This window comes from Drosophila pseudoobscura, chromosome X (assembly GCF_009870125.1).
Source record: "Drosophila pseudoobscura strain MV-25-SWS-2005 chromosome X, UCI_Dpse_MV25, whole genome shotgun sequence".
NCBI lineage: Eukaryota > Metazoa > Arthropoda > Insecta > Diptera > Drosophilidae > Drosophila > Drosophila pseudoobscura.
In genome coordinates this window covers 10,233,127-10,254,548 of record NC_046683.1, presented here as the reverse complement: position 1 = coordinate 10,254,548, position 21,422 = coordinate 10,233,127, and the positions used below count along the sequence as shown (strand labels likewise).

The window sequence follows — 21,422 nt, the reverse complement described above, 5'->3', positions numbered from 1 at the left end:
TCTTCAAAAACGACACCTACACCTACGCCCACGTCGTAAATTTAGCGGTGTTGAACTGCTTCAGCCAAGAAAATTTGAAGTTAGGGCTGACAAAGTGCAAACGCATGATTACCTTTTTTAAAAGTAGCACGAACGCATATAAATTGTTCAAGGTTCAAAGGTTGACAGGCAGGTCTGCTCTTTTTGCAAGAGAATAAAAAGGCTTTTGATATTTGAAGATCGCTAAGCAATCAATAACCCTGCCACCATATAAGATAACCTATATAAAAAAAGGATTTATTTAATGTTGCGTGAATAAAAGCCTTTAAAAGACTTTTCTAATGAGCCCGTCACTATCGTTCGTATCGCATTTTTGTATCATTCCAAACTATCAAGTGGCGTTACTATCGATTGGTGCGCGCCAAATAGAAATTGTTTGAAATTGAATGAGCGAAAAGGATTTAAATGCAATTTATTTGCCGGTTAAAAATACAAAAATGTGTAATTTATGCTGTGTACATGTGAACGTTTGTTTTATAAAATGCCAAGGAAAAACTCCATTAAAAGTTGCCTCCGATACTTCGTGGTACGGGATCGTACTACTTTTGGGCTATCTTTAGCCGTTGCCCACACGGCTTCGTCTTTTCGTCAATGCCTTGGGCAGCTGCGTCGGTCCCAGAATCCAACAACAATAAACACAACCGTTGTCGAGGCGCAGATTAAACTTACTTTTCGGTCCAAGATTCCAATGATAAAGTATGAACACAGTCCTTGGCGACGCGCAAATGGCGGTTCTGAGAAAGCAAAAAAAAAGTCGTTGGGCATGGTAATACTGAATATATAGACGTTTTATCACTTCATGCAAGCGTGCAATTCCATCAGAATTCGCAGAGGTCTCTGGAGTCAACTTCGGCTGGGAAATCTCGTAAAAACTGTTGTTTACTATTTATAAATATTATTTTCTTTTGTGTTGGAAACCCAGGTAAAAATGCACAGGTCTCTTGTGCCTTTTGCGAAGCCCAATTTGTTGGGGCTTTTGAATGTAGGCTGCCAGGATTTGACAGGATGCTAAGGATTTCATCTACCTGAGCATAACAAAAAAATGTATGTCTATTGCAATTTCTATTGATTTCATCACTAGTCTTAGTTGGTCTTTTCCTGCGGCTTTCACATTACAATCTGTAGTCGTTTCTTGTCTTTACTTTCCCGGCCTTGCCTGGCGTTTGATGTTATTATAAAGGTGTGATTTTTAACCATTTAGTAGAACATGAACATATGTCTCTATGAATTGAGCTTTTTAGCCAAACTATTTAGTTTCTTACTCAGACTTGTTGTCCCTGGGATGTGCCACAACGTTTTTATAACAGCCCTACCATTTACAACCTTACCTCTTCAACCAGATCATAGGTATTATATCTTATCTCTTATAACTTCAGTTCGAAATACCCGTGGGATTCCCGTGGCCTATTCCGAGAATATTCCTTCACGTCCTTCACATTTGCCAATTGGTCGTACTCTCATCCGTAAGAATAAGCCACAAAGTGCATAAATAGTACTTTTGACTCTTGCATCCCTTGGATCTCTTGGGGCAGTTATATGTATCAACATTACGATCTGACGGTTGAAAGGAAACATTGCTGCCGTTCGCTTGGAGTCTTTGAATGGTCTTATACCACTATTATGGAGTCTTTGGCCTTAATACCAATACTTTGTCCTTTTAAAAAATGATTTTGATATATTTTTGGCTCTTTGATTGCAGTGGTTCGTCTGTAAGCTTTCATTTTTTGTGTACTTTGGAACGATTTAAAAGCATTAAGGAATTTTATTTAGTTGTAATTGTTAGCAATGTCTAACATGCCTTTGTTTGGGGCCATGGATATCTGCCTAGGAAAGGGATCATTAGTTTGGACTCACATTTGGGCCTCTCGTTCCATTAGGAAGGCTTTTGTCGAGATTCCCGAGCAAAACCGGATCCATATACCCATAACCGTGTGTACGTAGTACTTCAGTTTCCGGGCACGGATATACGACTTACTATAAGTATTATACATATATAGCTAGGTACATCTTTTGGGGTTTATTTTAGACTGCACTTTTATTGCAAAACAAAAACCAACGAACAAAAAATGGAAACAGATGTGAACCAGTGGATAAAATGCACATTAAATGTCCGATATATACACTGCTATACATACATATATATATATATATATGTATATATGCTTATGAGTATCTAGAGCACGCCATTGGCTGGCGCCACCCCCGCTGGCCCCACAGCCAGTCCTGCCCCCTGCTGCTGCTGTTGCTGCTGCTGCTGTTGGAGTTTACTGCTCTGCGAGAAGTCGATGCAGGCACCGGATGTGAGATCGATCTCCTCGGAGTCCGAGCCATCGGAGCCGTCGTCGGAGTTGCTGGCCAGGGCAGCCATCCCGCCCATATCCATTCCGTGCGCGGGCTCCTTGTACAGCTTCAGTTCCGTGTAGGTCTTGGATAGCTTGTCCTGGCTATGGGGATGCCCCTGCCCCTGTCCCTGCCCCGGCTGTTGCTGCTGCTGCTGATGCTGGAATGCCGGATGCATCATGGTGAAGTTGGCCGCATCCCCGCTGGCGCTTAAGTCGCTGCCCGCATGGGAGTCCTTTCCGGCTGAGAGATTCTCGGCCGTTTGGCTCGGCGGACGATTGCTGCCACCTCCTGACTGCGCTCCTGCACCGGCCAAGACGGGAGGCGTGCCCAGGCTGAGGCAGCGCATCCGCCAGGCATCCTGCAGCAGCTGCAGACGCGCCTGCTTCCGCCATTTGGCGCGACGATTCTGGAACCACACCTGAGGGATACATGGGAGGTTAAACAATAATACTTGGTAATCCTTCAATCAATTATGATTTCTACCTAATATTGTTCTCAAGGATCCTACAAAATCCCAGCATAAAAACTAGTACAATAAATCGTACAATTCCCATGAAATCTTGATATACTGAATCTGCTCTACTATTTGGAATAGTGCTAAAATAATTAACTTTTTCTTGGATCCAAAAAGACAATGTAATAAAATCCTGAATGAAGATCATTTATGGAGAAAATTGCTTTCTCGTAATCTCTATGAAAGTGAAAGGGTGCTCCCTCTCCATAAAGGCAAGTGTTTAGGGGTTCTACTGACATTTCGTAGGATAGGACAACATTATTGGGAGGTTCATTCACCTGAACACGCGCCTCGCTGAGACTGATCCTCAGGGCCACCTCCTCGCGCAGGAACACATCGGGATAGTGGGTCTTCTGGAAGAGGGCCTCCAGCTCCTGCAGCTGTTGCGGCGTGAATGTGGTTCGGTTCCGTCGCTGCCGCCTCCGTCCGAACATGTACTCTGTGAGCAGATCGCCGGGCAGCGGCGATATGAATGGTCCAGCCATAGTTTACTGATTTTTCGGAATACTTTCTTTTGGGTTTTGGACTTTTGGATTTTGGATTTTGTCTGGGGTTCCGGAGAGTCTCTTCTTGATTATCTTTTGGGTTTTTGATGGGTTTTTGGGCCCTTTTTGCACAAACGCGGCACACAGGTGAAAAAAATTTGATGCGAGGACGCACAGTAGTTCAAACTCCCGCCAGTGGGCGACACAACAACAACAACAGCAACAAAAAACGGTAACGGTAATTAATCGAGAAAGAGAGGGAGAGAGTGAGAGAGATTTGAAGGAGTCGGCTGTGTATTCTGCTGAACGTTTGGCCAGCGACTGTTGAAATGCAGTCGGTGGTCTGTGGCTTTTATGAAGCAGAGCAGCGAATGGAACCGGCAGAAGCAGAGGCAGAGGCAGCGACAGGACTCTAGCTAATCTTTCTGTGTGTGTGTGTGTTTGTGTGTGGCGGTTCGATGGTGCGCCTGCGACTCTTCGTTGCATTTGTAGTTGTGATAATTAAGAGAGCTTTCCCCCGAGCCCCCCAGCCACAACTAATTATGTTTGCCATCTCTCTCTCTCGTAAAACACTTGAAACTTCTTCAGAAAAGAAAACTAATTAGAGCGGCATCCTCTTTCTCTCTCTCTCTCTTTCTCGCTCTGGCTCTCTTTAGGTGTGCCAATTAAAATGCGTTTAACGGGATTGCTTGAATGCAATTAACATTTGGGCCTCACATCTCTCTCGCTCTCTGGCTCTCTGGCTGCCCGCCACCACCCACACCGGCATTGCTATCTCCCTCTGGCCTGGGACACGCTGCGCAGCCTCCGAACCAAAAGCTCGCTCATTCGTTCGTGTTCATTCGGCTGCTGCTCTCCTCTTGTTTCTGTGACTGCGTCGGGGGTTTATTGTTTTCTCGTTTTGACTTCGTTAAAATTACGGCACAAGCACAAAAACCTCATAAGCGTTGTTCCGCTATCTGTGTGTGTGTGTGCGTTTGTGTGTGTGTGTCTGTGTGGGAAGAGAAGGCAAGTCCTGTGTGCAGCGGACGTCGTGCTGTTTCATTAGATGAGTTCTGTGCCAGGCACCGTGTCCTTAGGATCAATGAAAAGTGGCAGCATGTCAAAGATTTCCGTCAGTTTTGGGAAACAGGAGAAATGAATGCCAGAATGTTGGAAACCTTCTGTAGAATAAGCTATATATAGGCATCCATGTGAAAGAGTGAGCGAGAAAAAAAACCGAAATTTTCGGTTCCAATACAGGACAAATGGCTATACCTGTTTGGGTCCGATACGATGTAATGAGATTGATAAATCCCAGCGAATCGATTTGGTACGATCGATCTGCAGGGCTGGACTGTCTTTGTTTTTGAACTTTAAAGCTTATCCCAGGCACAGCCGACCGTGGGCACAGATACGAGTACAGCCGAACCATAAAAGTATATTTACCCTTGCCTTGCTCCACTGTGGCGCCTCCCCACCTCCCATCCAAAGTTGTCTTTGTGTTTGGAATGTTGTACCTGTGAATAATAAAATTCAAATCACTTAATGCTACAAGCTGCGGCAGTGGCAGTGCCAGCACCAGTGCTAGAGAGAGAGAGAGAGAGAGAGAAAGAGAGAGACAGGCTTCGGCACTGACGTCGGCAGCAGAACAATAAGGCAACACCCTGTGGCACAGAGGTGGAGTGGCGATGAGAGGGTGGTATGGGGCATAAGAAAATGAGGTTGCCACCACAGCTGATGATGATTATGATGCTGATGTTGCAGCAACAGCAACAGCACCAGCAGCGGAGGGAGTAGCGAAACAATGCAAGCACATCCTTGTCTCTTTTTCTCTGTCTGCGTCTCTCTCTGTGTGTGTGTGTTAAACAAATGAAGGGATGTAATTTTCTCATTTGCATTTGCATTGTATTGTGTTGTGTTGTGTTCGGCTCCGGCACCGGCCCCCATGCCACCTGCCACCTGCCACTGCCACACGCTTTTCCGTTTTACTTTTTGCGCTGCGCTTGCGCTGGAAATTATATTTATTTATTATTTATGAAGAATAGGCGTGGCACTCCTTCCCCACCCCACCATCCACCACCACCTTCGCTTCGTTTCGCTTCGCTGTTTTTGTGTGCGCTTTATTTCATTTTCATTTTCTTCTTTTTGCGCCGAAGCCAATCATAAGCGAGACCAGATGATGTCCTTGTCTCTGTGTGTCTTTGTGTGGGTGGGTGGCTTGTCTCTGTGTGTGTGCGTGTGTGCGTGAGTGTGAGAGGGTTGACCAGGGATAACAAGCAGAACAGGAGCGGGGGCGCTGACAGCGTTGACGAGCGACGACGACTAGCCAGGGAGTGTTGACAGGTTCATTGAAATTATGAAAAAGAGATTACAAAAAAAGCCGGGTTTCTACTTTATGCAGATATCCACTACTTAGAGTTATAGAAGTGATATTTGATGATCTTGTTGCGGATATCTTAAGCGGATTTATGGTTACTGTCCAGACGGTAAGACACCAACTTGAATTGGATAACAAGGGAACTTCAACAAGGAATGGGATAACTCTAAATTTACAAAACTTCTAGGAATGTGCATCTGAAAAATATAGTTAGTACTACATACAGGGGATAGCTAATATTTTTCATACTATTCGGACGGTAAATAATATCAGCTGGCAATAAATAAGATATGTTTCCATATCCTCTCCATAATACATGTATTTTTTTTTAGTAAATTTCTAGATATACATACATATATGTATGTATCTGCATCTGTATATAGTCATTTCCCATAAACAGTACAAGTTAGTAAAAAGTATTTCCATAAATTTCTGCCTCCATATTATTACTAGACCTCGGATTTTGCATATTTTATTCATCAGCATAGTCGTGGGCTCATTATTAATTTTTGTTCAATTGATTTCCTTTGACTATATTTGAAAAGCACTTGGCTGGGGGATCGGAGGATCGGAGGTGCTGCGAGTACGAGTCATCAGAATTTTTCTATCTTAATCCTTTAAAAATATGCAAATATGCAAAATCCGAGGTCTAATTATTACTCATTTGACCGATTGACACAAGTACAATCTCATTAACTTTAAAGTGAATATCTACCAAAAAATTATGTTCTATTTTGTCGGTATTTTTCGCGCACTTTTATAGTCACATTTTCCATTACTATTATCTCCTATAAGAAACACGATACTTGATAAACTTTCTTTCAAAAAGTATCTCTAACTTATTAAACTATCTAAACAAAAGTAAAAGAATATTTTCCTAGTCATTGCAAACGGTATGATTTTTAAATTTTGATCGCAATGCAACGCCAGGAAAAAAGACAAAAGCAGGAAAGTTTTTTTATATTTAATAAATTTAATTGGAAAACTGTTAGCACAAAAACTGGGTTTTTTCGGAATATGTAGAGATTTCGAACCAATTCGCAAAGTCGTTTTTATAAGCCAAGCTCAAAGGACACTTCTGTTTGTGGCAACGTCTCGTCGCAGGTCATATTTCGGCTTGTGTCCTGAAAGACGGGGCATTTTTGTACAATGTACGATGTACAATACATAAGTTCTGCAATCAATTATTTGTTCGTATAAAGAGTCGTCGTTCGTGTCCCGCTCTAGCACTTTCTTCAGCGTGTTCCCTCCTAATAGATCACTTTTTTGGTACAGTCTCCTGCTGTTAACTAACTTGAGTACCTTTTGTAATCCCATATATGTTAATCTAAATATATTTTGGCATTATTTTTGACTGTTCTTTTAGCCCCCTCTTCTCTGTCCCTCTACTGGTCCTTGCTGTGCTTCACTGCCTCTTTGTTTCTGTATGTTTTCTCTTGTTCTTTGGTCTCGCTTCCTGGCATTCCCTCAGCGCCATTTTTAATTTTGTAATTTGATGCTGTCTCTCTGTTGTTGGAATTCATTAGGCAACGCGTTTTCCACCTGAGCATAGGAGTGGGGGAGACGGTGGTGGGGTGGAGTTATCCCCCCACACCCCAGCGGCTGCTTAAATCACCCATCTTCCACCCACTCGGTGCTCTATTCTTTTCCATTCCCATTCCTTCGTTCGCTCTCACTCGCTCGCTCGCTCGCTCGCTGTGTGCACGAGTATGTGTGGGTCCATTGTTTTGTCGCGCTGATTGGTCTTTCACTAGCTTCCTGTACATGTGTGTGTGTGTGGCTGTGACTGTGTGAGGAGTGTGGCTGTTTGTTTGTGTATGTGTGTGTGCTCCATTGTTTAAGCCCTGTCTCGCTCTAGCATTTTGCTGCCGCTGTTAATTATTTATTTTAGCGCGCTCTTCCCCTGCCTACCCCGACCCCTTCCCCCCTCCTTTCCATTGTTGCTGTTTATTTAAGATTTTTTTGATTTAATATGCCTCTCTGCGCCCGAAATACAAAACAAAATGGCGTCTACCGGGCATCATCCGGTGCATAATCATGTGCCGCCCCAAAGTAGGCAATGCTTTTTTGTCTTTTCTGCTATTGATATTACATACTGCCCATACTATCTGTGGTAAGTGTTTATTGAGTTAAGTCTGATGGCTGATGGACATCTTTTTGTGGAATACTTGTTTACGATATATTAAACAAAAAATCAAACATTCCATAGACTGCCGATTTTAGATAGATAGATAGATTTTGTAAGTCAACAAAAAGTATAGTAAAAAGTATCGTGTTACTCAGAGGCCCACCAGATCCTCGATTATCCAATTTTTATTTTTTTGTTAACAATTATTATATAGATAATAATAATATACATTATATGATAAACATAGGAGAGAGAGAGAAAAAGAAAGAAATATTAATTTTTGGGAATATTTCTTGGGGTATTTGCTGGTATATTTTCTGGTCTTCCGGAACTCGAATTTCATCGAGTTCTCCTAACAAAACAGACCTAAGATATTTCCCCGACTACCGAAAGCCTTACCATTTTGAAGATTCATTTAAAAATCTATTGGTATGATGCGGAAGCGGATAGATATCCATCCCACTGACGGACCGGCTGATGGATGTTCCCGAACTTTTACCCAGCCCTACAATCGTTCAAGCGACAAACAAAAAGCAAACAATGAAATTTTGCTGTTTCGTTGCTTCTGTGGGAGAATGATTGTCGCGTCAAAAAGATTTTTGCTCTGTGGGCAGTGGGATGTGGGCTGTGGTTCGTGAGATGTGGGAATGGTTCGGGGTTCTGGGGTTCTGGGGTTCTGATGTTGTTCTGCCGCCAAAGACGCTAGATAATTGGAATTTTTAATTATGATTTGTCAATGCAATGGGGGAAAAAAGGCGAAACAAAAACGGGAAAGGAATAGAATGGAAAGGAGAACAAAACAGAGCAAAGCCCAAGCCCAAGCCCAGAATATGCCGCATATCCTGGCACGGTGGCACGCATAAAACTAGGCGGCCGGGCCGGGCCAACCATCATTATATATTTTTTTTTTTTCATCTGCATCTCTGTTGCATTTTGTAATCATTTTAATTGCCCCAATAATGAGTACAGCTCTCCCCTGCCAGGGCCCCTGCCTCTGCCTCCAAAGGCTGCCTCTTGGCACCAGTCTCGCTTATGAAAATCATTAAGTTAATTACATTTTTTGCACGCGCCCAAATGCAACAACACGAGCGGGACAGAAACAGAAACAGAAGCAGAAGCAGAACCATAAACAGAGGCACAGAAAGAGAGGCAGATGGAGGGGCAAAGAAAAAACACAAAAATTATAATCAGCGCCACACAAAAGCACACGGTGATGCTGCCAGAGTAATGCTCGGGCTTTTTGGATGGGGCATCTGGGGTGGCAGTGGCAGTGTGGCGGTGGCGGTGGCAGTGGCAGTGGCAGTGGAGGCGTGGTCTAGGCGCCTCGAAAACGGGAAAAAATGGAAAAAGCGGAAACGGGATGAGAGAAAATGTTTCTCATAATACTAATTGCATAGTCACAATGTCATTTTCCGGAGCGGTGGGGGGAATGAGCCGCGCGCCGCCGAGCCAGGGTTGCCGCCCATGACAGCTGTCTGTCAGCGGAGACGAAAACGAAACGAAACGGAACGGAATGAAACGAAATGAGATGAGAATGAGAATGGGGGAATGGCTGGAGGAGATGTATGGCGTATAGCGTATAGCGGATGGCGGATGGGAAGATGTGCCAGCCAAAGAGGGAGATGAAAACTGAATTTATGCTGCAAATGCAGCCAAGCAAGAACAACAACAACAACTACGCTAACACGCCAGGCAAGGACTCAACTCTGAGCTGCGCTCGGTGGAGGCACGGTTGCATTTCACAAAAGAAAATGAGTTGGAAAAAAAGTAATTAAAAAAAACACACACAACAAGAGCAGCAAATGCGGCGGGAAGAAAGGCGAGATGCAGAGGGAAGCGGAAAGGACCGCCAGGGCCAAGACAAAGTCAAGATGCGCTAGCGGGAAATTATATCAGGATCAGGACGGAACAAACGGTATGGATCACTGCGAAAGCAGAATCCACCTAAAATGTGAAATTAATAAATAACGAAGTCATGAAACTATGAGCAAAATGGAACAGTTGAAATCGAATGAAAGGCAGGAAGTTGTAAACGAAAATTACGATCAAAGTGGAACGTTTGAAATGAAACAACACGAAACTAACATTGGGAAACGCAGCAATAAGTGCGGAATCATATGCAGAAAAAACCGAATCGAATGGAATGAAACAAAACTAAAGAATTTTCATGGAAATTACTTGCCCAAAAAGGAAAGCCAAATGGTACTATCAGAATAAAACAAGTTGAAAAGCTTCCCCGTTCCTTTGCTTCGCGAGGGGTCTGTCTTAATATCATTGAAAATATACGAAGCTAAAGAAAATATGAGATGATCTGTGAAATGACGCACGAGACTTATACGGAATGAGGGCTACTGTACTTTGCACAGACAATAGAGACAGCGGAATGGAACATATGATCAAGCCAAGTGAATCTTCTGTGGAATATGTAAGAATATGAACGGTGGAAGCATCCGATTGCGTTGCTAGAGAGAGTGATGTCACGGACTCAGTCAATCTAGCATGCAATACTCAACTATAAGCACTAGCTGCTAGGGCCTTCGACTTGCAAATTAGGGCTGCAGTCCCTTAATATATTGAGTTTTTCTTCTCTCATAAAGTGGCACATTTTTAAAAAATTTTGTTCTGGCCATTTCTTAGCAGTTAGAAGAGCTCTGAGATCCAAAGAGGTGGGCCCTAATGCTCTTTACTTCTCGGTAGGAGTCAAAGGGATTGCCCGCAAAGTGGACAGGGAAGCCGTGGCACACCGGTCAGTAGGTGTTGATGTGTACATTGTATTTATCGCATGTCCGTCTCCCAAGGTTAGCGGAAAGAAGGAAGCGGTTTATCTGAAGAGCCTGAAGAGTCCCCATGCTTTTTTTTTTCATTAAGTTCTAGCTGGATTTGTAGTATCAGTAGCGGCCCTGTCGGCAGCTTCGTTGCCAGGGATCCCTTGGTGGCTGGGGGCTCAGAGAATGAGCCGTGATTTGTGGTGAGCTTTGTAAAGCTGATATTGTCGAGAGACTGTCTGAGCACATTACATAAAGTCCTTTGTGGAGAGATCCTCTTTCGACAATAGTGGTTACGGCGTTGGTGGTGGTCTGGTCTGGTTAAAGGCGGGCTAGAAGCTCAGAACTGCAGGTCTCGCTTTTGCTACAACTGATCTCCTTTTATGTGGATAGGTATCAGAATTGAGCATGGTGTTGAATATTTCCTGTAGTTTTGTTTGTAGATACGTTGGGTTATGATGTTCTACGTGCACCTGGACCTTTCCCTTTTTCACTTGCAACTGCTGCTTCGATTTCTGTTCATTTCAACATCTTGCGGGTAGAAGTCCGGGAGTGTCTGATAGAAGATGTTTTGATGTAAATATTCGGCTGGAATATTTGGCCAGACTTTTGCTACACGGTGGCAACAGGTCACCAGTCCTGAGGCCGTTTGAATTTATTTTAGAGGCGTGGGTGGGAACACCCGCTAATCGCTTAATGTCGGTCCAAACTTTTTTTGAGGTAGATAATGGGTAGATTCAAGAAGTGAAGGTGAGGTGGGAAACGCATGTTCCTAGGTTTTTACAGTGCTTTTCTGTGTGGCTGTCTTGGGGAAATACATAAAAATGTTCCCTTACCTTGCCCAATTGGCTTGGTGAACTTTACAACTCCAAGGTGATCCATCGGTGATTTGGGAAAGCGGAGTGCACATTCTTGGATTTAAGTTCATCGGAGATATTGTGCACCCATATCAACAGATTGCCGTCATGGATAGTGGGGATCGGGACCATGTCGTTGTTAATTAAAGATATTTAGAGCACGATGTACAGCAAAGCACAAGATAGCAGATATGGCATTGGCATTGAGCGCTAATTTGATAAATGCCTTTTGCCTTCCGGCACACGCCTCCCTCCTCAGGCCGCACAAAGAGAGGACTGGGGGCACACACATGTCAGACGAGTGATAACAAAAAATTGGATTCGCCTGGTGGTGTATTGGTTGGAGCTTTGGAAGATAGAGAGTATGCATTTTCTTAAAGCATTCTCGAAAGCATCGACTGTGGGAGTTTTTCCCATACGCGTTTCATTTTCAGCTCTTTTCCACTCATCAATGTGTCCTGTCCAGTCCTGTCCGGCTTTTTGTTGGTGCGGAAATAACAGATTTTCAATTCATTTTGGCAAAATCAATTTTGTAAATTATAATGCACAAAAGAACACAGAAATTCGCACAAATAAATCCTATATCTACATGCATATATCTATATAAATCTCTTTACTTTTTTGCTGATGCTGCATCCTTTGTTGGCCTTTGGGGGTCTCAATGGGAATATACTCGGGGAGCGCCGCAGCGATCCAGGTCGAGAGGTGAGAGAGAGGAGGAGGAGGAGCCACAGAGAGACGCTGGATTCCATTGCTGCATCAATTATATTGATTGCATTGGCATTGCAACAGCTGCAGCCGCCCTGCTGCATCGGAAAAGTGCAATAATGCAAATGCATTTTGCTGGCAGTTTTGATTTTGATTTTGATTTTCGATTGACTGTGCCGATGTGCCGAATTTTATTGGCCAAAACAAAAATTGCCTGGCTGGCCGCTTGCCCCCAAAAAATGTTTAATTCAATTAGCAACTGGAGTCTCTGGTTCGGTCCTCACCCAAGTATTCATACTTTTTGTATCCTTGCATCATTGCATCATTGCGTTTATCCCTTTGATTTGATTTCGGTTCGACTCAACCCCACAGCGACCCCAAATGTTGCCACCGCGTCTATCTGGGGGTGAGGCAAGGCCACTGATCTGACGGAAAAGTAAGTGGCAGCTCGCTGTCCAGAATTGATAAGCTGCTGCCTTGGTTTACCCGAAAGTTCCTCTTAGATCATGCACCAGGGGGCACTCAAGGTACTTGTCTTACGATGAGGTCCTTTGCCTCTCGAAGAGCCAATGAAACCCTTAAGAAAGGGCGTTAAATGGCCAGACATTTCTGATGCTGTGTTGGCATTGGGACTCAAACGGAATGCCTTGGAAATTTCCATCCAATGCTGTAGACTCGTTTTTGACTCTTGATCCAGAATCATCAAAGCATCACAGGCGGCTACTAATTCCCCGGATTAAGATCCTCTAATAAAATTCCATTTTAGATATATCATTTCCTCTTTACTTTGGGTTTACTTAAAGGCGGACTGATCATAAGATTGGATCAACTGTGGTTCAGTTTCTCTTCTTATAGATCATTCCCCTTGGTGCGAATCTGCCAGAAATTTGTCTCATTTTCTATTTCAAAAGTAGAAAATAACTTTTACGTATATCTCCATCTACAGTAACGAAATATATGTTTGTTCCTCTTCTACTATCCCTTTCTCGAGAGACCCCCTTTCAGCTCCTTTGTCCGCCTGTCTCTTGCTCGTCTCGCAAGTTTTCGTCAGGAGACAATGAACAGCGACAGAATTTTTCATTGTTTACCGCGAGTTGAGGCCATAAAACTACTAAACAAAACAGCCACGCCTACACCACCACCACCTCAGAGCACCAACCACCAACAACCACCCATCATCAGCACCACATTTCCATTGTTGCTGCACGCGATGGCTACACGATGGGCATTCCACCGTCGACTTTTGTTTGCCATTCACACTATTTGCAGCGGTGTATTCTTCGTGTGTACGGGGCTTCTCTTTTCCCGAAGGAACCGAGAGCTTCATTTCGGTATTTCGGTGGTATGCCAGTCGTCTCGATATGCTAATATCAGTGTGATACCTGGACACCTGTGTTCTAGTGAAGCATCTGTGCAATGCCTGCCATTCGCCTAAGTACAGTGACGAACACAAGTATTAGGACGACTTTTAAGGGACAATTTATTGTATGCTTTTTTGAGCGTAATTTTATTGAGTGGGAAAGTTCTTTAGTCAGTATATATGTACATACTTATCTAATATTATGATTTATTGTAGCCTATATAATACATTTTGCACCGATGCTTAGATGGAATGCCTGTCGTCTAAAAGAAACATCGGTGGAATGCCTGTCGTGTAACGTCCTACGAGCCAGCATTTTCCACAGGCAGGCAGGCAGGCGGCTCGGAAAATGCAGTCAAGCAAATGCACGCGCCCGCCCCTCCTTCAGTGGTGGGGCGATAGTAGGTGGCTGCTCTGGTGGGATGGGGGATGCTGGGGGGAAGCTGAAGTAAGATGGCTGCGGCAAAAATTAATCAAAACATTGCATAAAGGCAGCAAAAATAATAACAATAACAATGTAGAACGTCAGAGAGAAAGAAGCCAGCGAGAGAGAGAGATGTTGACAGGCGAAAAACCCCACTGCAACACGACCCCCCGCATCCATCCCCCCGTGCAACAGCATTGTGATGATGATGATGATGCCACTGACACAAAAGCAGCAAACAACTGTCGACAAGGATCTCATTTGTTATACTGATTATGTTGGCGCCTTCCAATGAGAGACAGAGACAAAGACACAGACCGGCAGAGAGAGAGAGAGAGCGATAGAGTGAGATAGAGGGATAGTGCGTGGGAAGGGGGAGGAGTATTCACAACAGAATCAGGAATATTCCTCCACAAGCTTCCTTCCTGGCTGTCAATTCGAATCATGGGGAAAGCCGCTGCTCAAAAAGGGGAGCAAATGTTACATTTTCAATGAAAAATTATGATTTGGAAATATATATTCCTTAAATCAAAAAATTATGAAAGAGCTACCACTGATACTCGTTTCGTTCCACGTTTACAAGAGAATGTTCAGGCTTGCGTTTGAAAGTCGCTCCAGAATCTCCTTAATTTTTGTTGAAGAACCACAAGAGAGCTCTCAAAAACCCCTCCAGCCTGAGCACTCTCTTTATTTACATTGTATTTGATCCATCTTTGATCCATAAAAGGAATATTAGGTATGGCTCGTGTATAATTCTACGTTTACGGGTGAATGGCAAATGCGATCGATAGTTGCTCATCTTTGAATGGAGTACCATGGAAGCCATTCGCATGGATCATTAAATTCAAATGATGTCATTTCCATTTCTTTCCTCATATTTCTAGCAGTGTATAAGACCAGGACTGCCGGCAGGTCCCCCTTTTCCTCCTGTACCATCGGCTTGTCATCTGCTTTTGTTTCGTTTTTACTTCTTTTTTTGCCGTGTCTGTTTCAATGTTTCCTATTTCGGTCCCGGTCTCTGTTTCTGTTTTCTCCTCTCAGTGCTGTTGTTCCTTGAGAAAAATGAAATCATAATATGTAATCAGGATTCGGTCGTGTCTCTCTCTCTCTCTCTCCATCTTTCTGTGGCAGTGTGTTTTGTTGTGGGGCAAAGTCATTGTTCCGACAGCTTGGAATGCAAATTCGAAACATAATTGATTGGATAATGTTCAGACCGATGGAAGGACACAAGACACATCCCATCGGGGAACAAGGATAGCCAGCTCCCTAGGAGTATTCGAAGCCTTTTGCTTTTTTATGGATCTCATGGCTATATCTCGTTTGACTTTTAAGAGGCTTAAACCCGTTCAGGACTGGTTATTAATGACCTAATTGCCTAATGGCTCAGATGTGTCTAAAAGGTGTTACCTGGGGTCCATCGATTGCCGTTTCGCTTAAATCTAATTAGATAATTGATCCGAAAACGATGCACAGACACTCCATCGAGTGGGGGTTCTCCGACCGACCTCCATACACATACCGCTCCGATAAGAAATAAATCAAAATGAAATCAAGAAAAATACTCGTAAAGAGAATAAAAAGAAATCAAAGAGCATTCAGAGGGCCTTGAACTTGAACAACAATTGAAATTGTTGGATTATCAAATCAAAAACAAAACAGCAACAACAAACCGAACAAACAGAAATCTGAATAACAAAACACAGAAGTCAAAAAGCAAAAAAAAAACCAGAGGCATGGTAGAGCCAGAGAGGAGGAGGGGACTGAGGACAGGGGACAGGGGCCTGTGGTGGCTGTGGGCAATGTTAGTGCAATTAATTAAAAAGCTAGATTCACACACACCCCACTCATGTACATATGTATGTGTGCATCGGCAGAACAAAAAGGGGGAGAGCCACAGGGGGAACGGAAGCAACCCCTTTTTTTGAGCGAAACGAAGGCCTAGATACCCTTTCATGATACAGTAATCCCACTTTTTATCAAGCAGAAAGAGTATATGATTATAGAGAACTGATTGGTAATATTCTTCTCTCAGAAAATATGAGAATGTTCTATGATCTTTTATTCCATAAGCAGTACACATAGTTACGAGTAGATCCTTTGTATTAAACATTCCAGAGCACTAGAAAAATAATGAAATATCCTTCGACAAAATGGAAACCTTTGAATGTACCTAAAAGAAGATTATGTGGATATATTATCTATTTCTATGTATGAGGATATGTTCTTTAGGCATCCAGACCTACAACCTAATTTCTGTCTTGTGTTCCGTTGAGGAACCCTCTGCACAGGGTATACAAAGAAGAAATGCCACATGTGTGTAAAAAAAAAGGAGGAAAACTTTGCACAAATTAAAAAAAAAAAAAACAACAGCAACAACAACAAACAAGAATGGTCGACTCAACATTCGATTCTATTTTCCTCTCAGTCTCTCTCTCTTTCTCTCTATATATCTATCTCTCTTGCTCGCTTGTGCTTTTACAGTTGTTCTTGCACTGGTTGTTTTGATTCCCTGTAAACGGATGGGTATATTGAGAGAGGGGAAACCAGAGAGAGAAAATAATGTCCCCAATAGAACCCCAGAGATAATAGGACCTAGAAAACCCTATGGGATGGACCAATTTACTGACATCCTATTATTTGTATGTATATTTAGAGAAATTATCTATTTAAATACGGAGATTCATTGTGGAATGTGGACAGTAAAGCATTCCTGAAGGAAATCCCAAAAGGGGGTATTCCACAATCCGCATATACATATACCCCTGTTTTCCATACGATTCCCGACTTGTATTCTGATTGAATTGAAAACATTTTATGCATTTGATTTAATCAAAAGAAAAACAGAATGTGAAGGCCCGCTGCAGCAGTAGAAGCAGGCAGAAAGCAAAGAGCAGAATGCGGTTCGGGTACCGGTTCAGGTTCACCGGCAAAATGCTGGCTGGCTGGCCATGGTGGTGGCAGTCAGTCATTCAAATGAAATGCAAAATGGCATTCATTCATGCAATTTGCATTGTTTGACGGTTCCCGGGGACACAACGTCCGACCCGTGCCCGTGCCTCACTCATCCACTTCCGATCTGTGTGCGACATCAGTGCGACCAGCCCCCTCCTGGCTAAACGCTTCGTCGGGCCACCTGTGCCCATCTGTGCCCACAATGGGAGCACACCACACCATACTACACCACACAGCGATGTGGAGGAGAAGCAGGTGGAGGCGGCAGCGGCAGTGGCAGTGGCAGTGGCAGTGGATGATGATAAAGAAGCAGAAAGCACGCTTCAGCGATTTGGATAAACTTAATTTTTGATTTCATTCCACACAAAAGAGTTCCATCTAAAGACCAATTTATAATGAAATCTACTCTCCTTTCCCTGCAGGGATCACTGTAGGAGCATAAGTGCTCGGATCTCGGAGATCCCTGGATGCCATACCTTGGAGAGAGGTCTCCTCTCTCACCCACCGCTGGCACAATGTTAATTAACTTTTGCTTCAAGTTGGCAGTTTCCACACATATGTGCATATGTATGCTGCAGTCCCTCCCTCTCCCTCTCCGTCTCCCCCTCCCTCCTGCACCTTTCCAGTACTGAGGTCAGCGGCCCTCCACGCCCAACAGTTGGAACTTTTTTGTTAGCATTTTCCCTGCTTTTCCGCCCCTGCCCAACGTTTTTGTGTGTTTTGTGTAATTCATTTGCCGTTTTGCTTGTAATTTGTTACAGTTTTTTAATCTTGCATTGTTCCAAGCAGCAGAATCCTTCAGTCCATGCCCGTCAGACGAAGCCTGAATGAAGGACCCGGACACGGACACGGACACGAACACGGCGACTGACGGACGTGACCAGCGGGCAAGGGGGCAAGGGCAGAGCACAGCAGAGCAGAGCAGAGATGCAGATGTAATCAACATCATAATCATTGGCGACGGGGCCAGCATTTTGCATCTCTCCACATTCGCATCCTCATTGTCCGGAAGCGACAGGAGGAGCCGCCGCAGTTTGCCAGCCTCATCATGATGTTGCCACTTCTGCAGGTCCTACAGCTCCTCCTTCTGGTGTCCGGGTCCTGTCCGAGTTGGGCAAAACTCATTTGGTTCGCATGTGTGTGGAATCACATTCGATAGAGCCTAGAGATGGGTGCGTGAATCGGAATTGAAAGGAAATATAAAAAGCTAATATGTTTATACCCGAACATATAGTACCAGTGATTCATAAAATAAGATACAAATATATATATTCTATATGAAAATACATATATATATGTATATATCCTGATGGTATCTTAATGTCGAGGCCTGTGTGCCTCGAATTATAGATTTTATTTACCTTTGATGGGTTCCGCGTTCACATGTGAATGGCAATGCAACCCCCTTACGAATGATGAGAGAACTGGCAACTATCGTGCATTGTGATGGTGTGCAGCCATCTCAAATCCATATGGCTCGACATGATGTCCTCCCTCCTCTTCTTTATGTGTAATTTTTTTTTTTTTAATTATTATAATTTTACACACATAGAGAGAGAGAGAGAGATGGGGGATGGGGGATGGGGGAGAGAGAGGGGCACATGCTCATGGGCAACAACAATGGACGAAGGCGGCGCTATCGCATAATTCATTTGAAAGGCGCACAAAAGGCGCGCTTGGAAATGGAATTGGAATTCATACACCAACAGAACAGAACAGAACCCCCACAAACAATAATACATATTAATAAAAACGAAAAAAAAACACACACAAAAAACAGAGTTGGAGAGGGTTGTGAGTGATAAAACTATAGTTCTTGTGTTCTATGGCTATGGAATGTGTGAGTGCCGGAATACAATAAAATACGAATAAAAATAAAAAAAAAATAATCATCCACAAACGCAGCAACAGACGAACGAGTACGGACCACCACATTCCACAATTGTTTTTCTTCTTTAACGAGCCATTTTTTGTTCGCTCTCCACTTGTGCGGTGGTCTTATCGATATGATATGCACGGTAGTGTATGGTACAGTGCTTATGTCATATATACCCCCAAAGGCCTCCAACTAGCCCTATAGACTCTTCAATTATCAGAAAGCAATGATATCTATCGTAGGTTTGACAGTATATTTACGATCTTAAGAGCAATTTTAGGCAAGGCTCAGCATGGTCTTCTTAATGTCTATTATCTTTCCGGACAATAAGCTGTGATCATGTTAGATGTAAGCTCACATATGTTCCAATGGCACAATTGGAGCCACAATGGATTACCACCTCAGAAACTGTGGTAAAAGATGCAGAGACACCATATCTCCGATCTCATCTATGTCCAAGCATCCAGAATTCTGTGAAGAAATCTTTCCATACTATTCTGCAGCTTCCAAGCTATGTTGAATCCTGGAATCTTTCGTCGCCACTCTCTGAAGTGCCCCTCTCCGGCCACACCTCTTCGTCCTCCAAGGAACCGCCCAATGCATGCCAGAATGTAGCCACTTTCAAGTTCCTGACACGCCATACGACTGGAAGGAAAAGAAAATAAGCCTGGAGCCACACTGGTTCTTCCCCCTGTGATACTGTATGTAAATATGAAACTAAGGAGGCTACATGGAACACGACCACAGCGCATTGTCAGGAAGATAATGGCCATCACGTCCTCAGGATTTGGAGTATGTTCGACACCACGCAGAGACTCCAACAATGTCATAGGAAAGTTACCGCCAACATTGCCCCCGATTTGGAGTTCCTTCGGAATTGTCCCTTCGGCGGAATGCCCATATTTTGTACTATAGCCTCCAGCCCCCGGTATCGTCTCATATGTGGACATTAGGCCATGGATTTCCTCTCTTATTTCACCTCTTTCGGTATCCGTTTATGTGTAATAAATAATATACGGAGTCAATGAGACGTTGGGCTTTTACTTTTTGTTTTGGATACCAACGCCGAAACCGTCATTCGTTTTCAAACAAAAGATAGCCGCTTACCATATTTTTAATATATAATATTTTATTTATTTATTATGGTACATATATATTTTTATAGAATTGGTATTCTATAAATATTCTCCTGGCATTCTTATTCTTATTTGGGACTATACCATTGTGAGCATTTCGTTAAGCCACATTTTTCTATAATTAATCTACAAATTCTACAATCGATCGATGATTATTATTTTAGTTTAATCTCCGTCTGGGGATCAACAAAGTTATGTGATAAAAGTTGTAGACTAAGCTCCTCCATGGCTCTTTCAACTGAACCAACCTTATGTTCGCTGATAAGCTGAGAAAAACAACGTTTCATTCATAGTTTGTCTTCCATGCAACATTCACAAGAATAGCATTGGGACTAAAGAATTGATATGGTTTGTGGTTTTCATTTTTGTACATACCATATTCGAAATGGATATCGAAATCTGAAATGGTAACTACGGTTTATGGCATGCCAGGCACTCATGGGAATGATCGATCTGCAAGGAAGGGTAGCCCACGCTTCGGTACGTCTTCTTTTCTTTTCTCTTTTTGTTTATCGTCGCTCTCCCCTCTCAATATTTCCGTATGTATGCCTGACATACAGGATGGTGGGGGAGTGCGAGTGGGCTGTCGGCCCTCCCTCGCTGGTGCTCTCTCTCACTCTCGCTTGCTGGAGGAACTCTCTTTCACCCAGTGACCGCGACGCTTTTGTGCAGGGTGTATTTATACGAGGTGAGGCATTGCCGCTAATCGAGTCGAGTATATTTTGTCATCACTCTTTCTCTCTCGCTCTCATGTGTCACATGGCACCACCCACTCACCCAAGAGAAGGAATTTGTTCGATGGGTGAAAATCTCCCCCTACAATCATACACCATTGCTCAGACTATGCCCGTCACCAAACACTCGTGAGTGTGTGCTGCTTGCTGGCTGCTAATACTGCCGATAAGCCCGGCTTTGCAGCATTTTTATACCCGGTACTCAAAGAGTTTAGGGGTATATTTTATTTGTGGTGGAAGTCGATGTGTGTGACACCTAGAAGAAAGCGTTTACGACCCCATAAAGTATATGTATATATTCTTGATCAGCATCAATAGCCGAGTCGATATAGCCATATGTGCTTGTCCATCTGTCTCAGAGACTACAATTTAGCATTATTTCAAAATTTCGCCCCGCCCCCACAAATGACGAAAGTCTGTCGCATGTCTGTAAACCAACAACCCAGAATCGTAAAGAAAAAGCCTATCTACAAGGCTTAGATCGGATCATTATTATAACCATAAGGAACAAATGAAATTTCAGTGGCTACGTAACGCCTTCCACGCGCTTAACCAATTCCTCTCTCTCTCTCTCTAACACTCTTCCTCGTGCAGTGGGCGCCCTCTGACGGAGGGAAGCGAGATAGCAACACACACATACTGACCGAGTATCGGGTATAAATGTAGAGCCGCGGCCCTAGCCTCGGCCCACAACATTCCCGCTCGTTTTTAATTCAGTTTCCAGTCAGCATTCAGTTCTGCG

The 21,422-nt window shown here is 43.5% G+C and overlaps 1 protein-coding gene across 1 annotated transcript; it reads right to left on the bottom strand.

Moving 5' to 3' along the window:
• Positions 1-500: 500 nt before the first annotated feature.
• LOC4815010 (diencephalon/mesencephalon homeobox protein 1-A) lies at positions 501-3,724 on the bottom strand. The gene is made up of 2 exons (XM_001354942.4): positions 3,175-3,724; positions 501-2,800 (listed from the first exon to the last, which is right to left on the bottom strand). The coding sequence occupies exons 1-2, from the start codon at positions 3,379-3,381 to the stop codon at positions 2,213-2,215; spliced, it is 795 nt and encodes a 264-aa protein (XP_001354978.2). The 5' UTR covers positions 3,382-3,724; the 3' UTR covers positions 501-2,212.
• Between the last annotated feature and the right edge of the window lie 17,698 nt (positions 3,725-21,422).